The sequence below is a fragment of the Oncorhynchus gorbuscha genome, linkage group LG02, assembly GCF_021184085.1.
Source record: "Oncorhynchus gorbuscha isolate QuinsamMale2020 ecotype Even-year linkage group LG02, OgorEven_v1.0, whole genome shotgun sequence".
Taxonomy (NCBI): domain Eukaryota; kingdom Metazoa; phylum Chordata; class Actinopteri; order Salmoniformes; family Salmonidae; genus Oncorhynchus; species Oncorhynchus gorbuscha.
Window position 1 is genome coordinate 55246984 of NC_060174.1, and position 8928 is coordinate 55255911.

The window sequence follows — 8928 nt, forward strand, 5'->3', positions numbered from 1 at the left end:
AATTGCCACAAAGATGTTTGTTCTTCAAATTATGTATTTTATCGGCTGAGCTATGTTAGCTTCGGGTCATTTTGTCATTTGAGTGAACTATCCCTTTAACGGTTATGTCAATCAATCACTGTGGGTGGGATTATCAGGTGTGGTGGCAGAATGTGTGTGAGTCACAGAGTTGGTACAGTTTCAGAAATGTCAATCAGTCTCTGTGGGTGGGACTTTGAGGAAAGGCTGTGTATTAGTAATCTAGTAAGAAACACATTTGTCTAGTCTACTCTTTCAGTTGAGTTTATTGTGTCTAAACCGAGGAAAAAAGATTGTGTTCTGTCAAGTAAACATGGATTCCCTGTTGAGAAACAATATACACTGAACAAGAATATAAACACAACATGTAAAGTGTTGGTCCCATGTTTCATGAGCTAAAATAAAAGATCCCAGAAATATTCCATAAGCACAAAAACACATTTGGGGCACAAATTTGTTTACATTGCTGTTAGGGAGCATTTCTCCTTTGCCAAAACAATCAATCCCTCTGACAGGTCAAATCAAACATTTTTGGTCACATACACATGGTTTATGCGAGCGTAGCGAAATGCTTGTGCTTCTAGTTCCTACAGTGCAGTAATATCTAACAAGTAATCTAACAAATTCACGACGACTACCTTATACACACAATGTAAAGGGATGGAATAAGAATATGTACATATAAATATATGTACACAGATGCAATAGATGGTATAAAGTACAGTATATACATATGAGATGAGTAATGTAGGATATGTAAACATTATTAAAGTGGCATTATTTAAAGTGACTAGTGAGTGGAGTCTGTATGTTGGCAGCAGCCTCTCTATGTTCGTGATGGCTGTTTAACATTCTAATGGCCTTAAGATAGAAGCTGTTTTTCAGTCTGACCATATGACCTGACTAAAACAGGGTGTAGCCTCCAGACCCTAACTACAGTATGATAGATGGTGCCCCAAGCCAAGGTGTCTGTATTGTATGTACTGGACTGAACTGAACTGGTTGTCACATAGATCTCTCTCTCCCCCATCCACAGAACCCATGGTGAGGAATTGTCATGGTCTCCCCCCCTCAGCCCACAGTGTTAACTCCTTCCTGCACCAGTACACTGGTCCCTTTAAGAAGCCCCCGCTACGGAGACCTCAGAGTGTCATAGGAGGAGGAGGGCTAGGGTCTCTCATGGCCATGCCCCGCAACGGCAGCCGCCTCGGTGAGACACACACACACACACACACACACACACACACACACACACACACACACACACACACACACACACACACACACACACACACACACACACACACACACACACACACACACACACACACACACACAGTGTCACTTGAGTCAGGGGAGAGGGCAGGACAGTGGAAACTAACCAGGGAGTGGCTGCTATAGTTCCCAGCAGCAGCAGCTGTGGATGACATCAAGTTGAGTTGATGGAAAGAATAACCTCACTCATACGTTTATGGGCCCCCTGGTCTTATCAACCACTGATTGAACAGTTATCCAGGACTTGCATTTTTGAAATGTTGACTTCATTTAAAAAAAACAATCTGTGGCTCTCTGTCTCTGCCCCGCCTCCCCTCCTCTCCCCCTCTCTCAGACATTGTCCATGAGAACATGAAGATGAGTTCTGATGGAGAGAGTGACCAGGCGTCAGGGACGAGCTCAGACGAGGTGCAGTCTCCCACAGGGGTGTGTCTAAGGAACAGGGGCAACCGACGCATTTCCGCAGAGGTGAGTCTGACACCCCCTTCATCCCCCCATCACTGCTTCACCAACTCATACGGAGGAAAGGAAGTGTTGTTTGGGAGCGACTCATACTCTCTTGGAGGACAGGTTTTGAATCATTTCAAATGTTTTTAACAGTAGCATTTCTTTAGTTAGGGTTTGTTTTATCTATCAGCAGGATGAAAACATTTTTTCAACATTGACATTAACAACCACCACAGAACATTCCTCAAATGTTCTCATTAGGTTACCAGGTAATGTAACAAATCAAATCAAATTTGAGTTGTCACATACACATGGTTAGCAGATGTTAATGTGAGTGTAGCGAAATGCTTGTGCTTCTAGTTCCGACCATGCAGTAATATCCAACGAGTAATTTAACCTCTAACAATTCCACAACAACTACCTTATAGACACAAGTGTAAAGGGATGAAGAATATGTACATAAAAATATATGAATGAGTGATGGTACAGAACGGCATAAGCAAGATGCAGTAGATGGTATATGTTACAGTATATACTTATTAGATGAGTAATGTAGGGTATGTAAACATTATATTAAATGGCATTGTTTAAAGTGGCTAGTGATATATTTATTACACCAATTTTTACATTGTTAATGTGGCTGGAGTTGAGTCAGTATGTTGGCAGCAGCCACTCAATGTTAGTGATGGCTGTTTAACAGTCTGATGGCCTTGAGATAGAAGCTGTTTTTCAGTCTCTCGGCCCCTGCTTTGATGCACCTGTACTGACCTCGCCTTCTGGATGATATCAGGGTGAACAGGCAGTGGCTCGGGTGGTTGTTGTCCTTGATGATCTTTATGGCCTTCCTGTGTCATCGGGTGGTGTAGGTGTCCTGGAGGGCAGGTAGTTTGCCCCCGGTGATGCGTTGTGCAGACCTCACTACCCTCTGGAGAGCCTTACGGTTGTGGGCAGAGCAGTTGCCGTACCAGGCGGTGATACAGCCCGACAGGATGCTCTCGATTGTGCGTCTGTAGAAGTTTGTGAGTGCTTTTGGTGACAAGCCGAACTTCTTCAGCCTCCTGAGGTTGAAGAGGCGTTGCTGCGCCTTCTTCACCGCGCTGTCTGTGTGGGTGGACCATTTCAGTTTGGAAATAATAACACACAGTACCAGTAATGTTTTCCCAGCAAACCAAAATTTGTTCTGTGAAAGTTCTCAGAACATTTGTTCGGTTGCAGAAAATGGTCTCATAACACAAAAACTGTCCAGTCACACTGATGATTAGACAATGTTTGTATACCTTTAAAGAACACATTTAATTAACGTGTTCTAGGAACGTTCTTGCAACGTCACGTGAGTGTTTTATACAAACATTTTTATAAATCATCATTACGACTGGACATTCTTTGTGTTTTGAGAACATTTGCCGTGACCTAACGAATGTTCTGGGAACTTTTACAAAACCAATTACGATTTGCTGGGACACCACACGCAGGTCCTCATATGCCTGATGAAGCCATCCGTGTGACAGACCCGACTATTACTGATGTTTATCATCAAACTATCCAGGTGTTCTCACCTCAGCTTAACATGGGGTGGTTTCAAGTCTTCCTCTTGCATGTGGATGTTTGGCTTTGAAAAACATTTGACTATAAAGTGCGTATGCTGAGGGATATCCACTAGGAAAAGAGAGTGGTGATTTTCCAGCCAAGTACATAGCAACAAGACCTGCCTTGGGAACAAACAAAAACTGAAAAGAAAAATCAGTGGGCATTCACACAACATCAAAAGCCTCGGGTGATTATTCTCATGACGTCAACACGTGATGTATTGGCTTTCATACTGTAGCATATTGACAGAGAGCACATCTATTCTCTATTGATGGACTGTACGCGTACAAAGAGGTTTGAGCCAGGACTAGACATTGGGTAATCAAATCTTCCCATCCTTGCTCGATTTGGCACTCCTCATGAACAGCTACAGCGGTATACACATTCACACAGCAAGTCTTACTATTAAACTGGGCTTGGTGATGGAACAACTGATTTAACAACTGAGCTTTATTTATTTAGTCTCAAATAAATAATGAAACATGCTCAATTTGGTTTAAATAATTCGAAAACATAGTAAAAGTGCAATTATGTGCCATGTAAAAAAGCTAACGTTTCAGTTCCTTGTTCAGAACATATGAAAGCTGGTGGTTCAATATTCCCAGTTCTTCAATATTCCCAGTTAAGAAGTTTTAGGTTGTAGTTTATTATAGGAATTATGACCCGTTGACTATTTCTCTCTATACCATTTGTATTTCATATACCTTTTACTATTAGATGTTCGAATAGGCACTTTAGTATTGCCAGTCTAATCTCAGGAGTTGATAGGCTTGATGTCATAAACAGCGCTGTGATTCAAGCATTGCTAAGAACTGCTGTCAAACGCAGTAAAGTTTGAATGTTTACGAGCCTGCTGCTGCCTACCACCGCTCAGTCAGACTGCTCTATCAAATATCAAATTATAGACTTAATTATAATAAACACAGAAATATGAGCCTTTGATAAATTAATATGGTAAAATCCGGAAACTATCATTTCGAAAACAAAACATTTATTATTTCAGTGTAATACGGAACCGTTCCGTATTTTATCGAACGGGTGGCAACCCTAAGTCTAAATATTCTTGTTACATTGCACAATCTTCAATGTTATGTCATAATTATGTACAATTCTGGCAAATTAGTTCGCAACGATACAGGCGGCCCAAACTGTTCCATATACCCTGACTCTGCATGCAATGAACGCAAGAGAAGTGACAAAATTTCCCTAGTTTAATATTGCCTGCAAACATTAATTTATTTTAACTAAATATGCAGGTTTAAAAAATATACTTCTGTGTATTGATTTTGAGAAAGGCATTGATGTTTATGGTTAGGTACAGTCGTGCAACAATTGTGCTTCTTTCGCGAATGCACTTTTGTTAAAACATCACCCATTTGGCGAAGTACGCTGTGATTCGATGATAAATTTACAGGCACCGCATTGATTATATGGAACGCAGGACAAGCTAGTTAACCTAGTAATCTCATCAATCATGTGTAGTTAACGAGCAATTATGTGAAGATTTATTGTTTTTTATAAGATAAGTTTAATGCTAGCTAGCAACTTACTGCTCATTGCTGCACTCGCGTAACAGGTGGTCAGCCTGCCACGTAGTTTACTCGTGGAATGCAATGTAAGATTGGTATGAAAACTTGAAATCGGCCCTAATTAATCGGATGAACTAAACACCTTCTTCGCCTGCATCAAGGAAAACAACATCCGTGGCCAACGTGAGTAAGTCATTGAAGTGTGTTTTATAAGTGTGCAAGACTTTCGGCCCAGACGTTATTCCAAGTTATTCCAAGAGCATGTGCAGACCAGCTGGCTGGAGTGTTTACGGACATATTCAATCTCCATATCCCAGTCTGTTGTCCCCACGAGCTTCAAGATGTCCACCATTGTTCACATACCCAGAAAAGTGAAAGTAACTGAACTAAATTACTAATGTCCCATAGCACTAACGCAATCAACATTGCACTACACACTTCCCTATCCCACCTGGATAAGAGAAAAGACCTATGAATGCTGTTCATCGACTACAGCTCAGCCTTCAACACAGTAGTGCCCTCCAAGTTCATCAATAAGATCAGGGCCCTGGGTCTGAACCCCGCCCTGTGCAACTGGGTCCTGGACTTCCTGACGGGCCGACCCCAAGTGGTGAAGGTAGGCAACAACACCTCCGCCATGCTGATCCTCGACATGGTGGCCCCTACAGGTGTGCATGCTCAGGCCCCTCCTGTACTCCCTGTTTGTGCCCAAGCATGTCTCCAACTCGATCATCATGTTTGCTGACGACAGAGGCCTGATTGGTGGTAGGCCTGATTACCAATAACGATGAGCCCGCCTACATGCATGAGGTGAGAACCCTGGCGGAGTGGTGCCAGGAAAAGAACCTCTCCCTCAACGTCAACAAAGGTGCTGATCGTCGACTACAGAAGACCGCAGAGAGAGCACGCCCCCATTCACATGGACGGGGCCGCAGTGGAGAGGGTCAAAAGCTTCAAGTTGCTTGGCGTGCACATCAGTGACAACCTGAAATGGTCCCTTCACACAGACCGTGAGATGAAGAAGGCGCATCAGACTGTTAAACAGTCACCAATAGCCGGCCTCTGCCCAATACCCTGCCCTGAACCTTAGTCACTGTTCTACCACCCGGTACTCTACCCTGCACTGTAGAGACTGCTGGCCTATGTACATAGTCATAGAACACTGATCACTTAAATAATGTTTACATACTGTTTCACACACTTTATATGTGTATATACTGTATTCTCGTCATTGCTCATCCTATATAACTTATTTTGTTATTTTTCTGAATTGTGTGTATGGTTTTATTTATTTTCTATTGCTAGGTATTACGGCACTGTTGGAACTAGAAACGCAAGCATTTCTGATTTCTGCAAATCTGTGTGAGTGTCACGCCCTTAGGCCAGGGTGTGACTAGGGTGGGCATTCTATGTCCTTATTTCTATGTTTTGTATTTCTATGTCTTGGACTGGTTTGGTTCTCAATCAGGGACAGCTGTCTATCATTGTCTTTGATTGAGAACCATACTTAGGTACCCTTTTCCCCCACCTGTTTTGTGGGAAGTTAACATTGTAGTTGTTCAGGCCACATAGCCCAAAGCTTCACGGTTGTATTTTGTTTTGTTCTTCGTTTTGTCAGCGTCATTTTTAAATAAAGTTCAAATGTACGTTTACCATGCTGCACTTTGGTCCAGTCCTTCAGCCAGCCGTGACAGCGAGCGACTAGAAAACTTTGATAAGATGTATTTATTTGATTTTATATCGAAATAGTGTAGTATGACAGTACAGAGAGAGAGTATTATCTGTCAATGTACTATATGACTGGTTTGAGGCTGGTTAAACTCTGAGACAGGGAAACCCACCTTATGTCCTTTACGACTTGCTGGGCCATCACCAGGGAGAGGTCCGAGGGGGAGCGTCTGATTGGAGGTCCACTCCAGCTGTGTTTATTGGTTGTTTTGACCACAGGACCTCTGGAGATTTGTCAGGGGCTCCTGTCACTGCATTCCAAATGGCACCCTATTCCCTATAAAGTCCGCTATATGGGCCCTGGTCAAAAGTGCTGCACAACATAGGGATTAGGGTGCCATTTGGGATGCAGGCCAAGTGTTCGGGCCATATTAAAAACGTCCAAACCCCCCCAAAATGTTAAGCAGCTTATTTCAGCGGGGCTACACTGTAACGTGAAACACCACAGACTCTACCACCTGTCTCTCCTGTCTGCCTCCTGTAGGTGATCCACAATAGATTAACTAGCTCCTGTTTGAATCTACTCGCAGAGTCCTGCTTTTTGTGTGTTGGTTTGAGCCGTTCCAATTGGCTCCCTTCAGGCAGCGCAGCTTCAGCCCAGAGCACCACAACACATCACATGCCTGGTGAGTGGCGCAAGTGTCATTAGGGAGAGAGGAAGGAGCCATACACACTAGGAGCCTTTCTGTTCCACTGCTCCATCAATAGCAGATCCTTACAGTACACACTGCCGTGCTCCCTGGGGCCTATCACACAGCTCCTACCAGCATGCCTGGGTGACGTTGCCTGTAAGGCACATAGGAGAAGAATAGAATATATTATCCACCATACAGAATGTATAAAACATCATACACTAGCCTGAAATCCAGAAACTGTTTTGCTAACATTTCACTCCAAGGAGTGGCATGGGAGTGGAATGCTCACTTATAAACAGACTGGTACCCAGGCTGATCATATAAATCATACACACTTAGAACACGTAGCTTCCAAATAGCAGGAGGGGATTCCCTGTTCTCCGTGACTGAGCCTCCGCTGTGTCTGTGGCAGAGTCTGTGAGTGGAGCTGGAGCAGAGGGAGGAGCGTGCCCAATTTGACTGGAGCACGGAGCGAGATTCCCAAAGGCTGGAACGTTGGCCTTCTCGGCCGCTCCAATTTCGCTCCAATAGCACCCCAGTAGTGCTCACTTCACAAGCTCAGGATTTGCCTGCCCCAGCATGTATTTGTAGGCTACTTGTGTGCTGCCAATAGCCCCTTGCTTTAGCTACTGTCATGGAATTCGCTAAATATTTCCATAAATAAACTGGTGCAAAACAAAGGATACCTACAAAGATGAGAACCAAGAGCCATTTCCTGTGATGTAATGTCCAGACCTAAAGAATGATTGTGAAATCTGAAAAGACACATATCCCGAAAGCACGACGGTGGACCTTCTACAGTGCATGCTAAAAGACAGGAACGAGGTGGGTAGATAATTCACTGTCTCATTATAAACAAAAAAAAATCTGATCTCTTAAAAGTTTCCTTCATTTTCGTTCTATTATCTATACAAAAGGCCATCATTGATTTTGGCCCAATAGGCCTGACATATTCCAACATTCATGGAGTTTTATGTGTTGATTGGGTTATTTTGCCTAAAAACCTTTATGGCTACATACAGTATGTAATATATATATATATATATATATGTATATATATATTTTTTTAAAGATCTCTGCATTCCTGCCTAGCCTGGCCAGAGTGGCATAAAGGGTGTTTAGCATCCCCAGTGGCTCTGCAAGTGTGGAGAGGATATTCTCTGCTGCTGGCCTGATCTCCATCGCATGAGCCTGAAACCACAGACTCTGGCAAAAGTTGTTTGTGAATCTAAGTGAATTCAAAGGCACTGTTTGTTTAATTTGTATTTCATTCTAAGTAAGTCACAGCCTATATGCACAATTTATAGACTATAATGATTTAATAAAATACAATTTTGCGCTTAATACCCCCTGACTTCCTATCAGCCTACTTGTAAATGCTCCACAATGTATTTCTTTGTAGGCTAAAGCCTTGAAATAGTTGAGATAATGTAGCCTAAATAATTCATCTTCGTTCCTTCTTAGTCTCCCATGTCTGGCTCCTGACCTATTTAGTGTTTATATGCTGTTTAATATGACATGTAGCCTATTTGAAATGATGAGCACTTCTTACATTCACCTTTTCATGTTTATTCAAGTTTATTCAAGTACTTTTCTTTCAAATCATATGGTTTGGTTTCAGTACTTCAAAACCAAATGGTAGGTCGAGGTGGTCACAAAAATGGATGGGTGTTGGTTAAATTGGGATTTTAATGAATGGAGTGAATTTG

At 42.6% G+C, this 8928-nt stretch overlaps 1 protein-coding gene across 1 annotated transcript in view; it reads left to right on the top strand.

Moving 5' to 3' along the window:
• Nucleotides 1-8928, top strand: part of LOC124004741 (cyclin-dependent kinase 17-like) — a 47429-nt gene that overhangs the window by 22929 nt on the left and 15572 nt on the right. Inside the window, exons 3-4 of the mRNA XM_046313477.1 lie at nt 1055-1228; nt 1628-1761. Coding sequence (XP_046169433.1) covers nt 1055-1228; nt 1628-1761 — 308 coding nt within the window. The remainder of the gene's footprint in view (nt 1-1054; nt 1229-1627; nt 1762-8928) is intronic.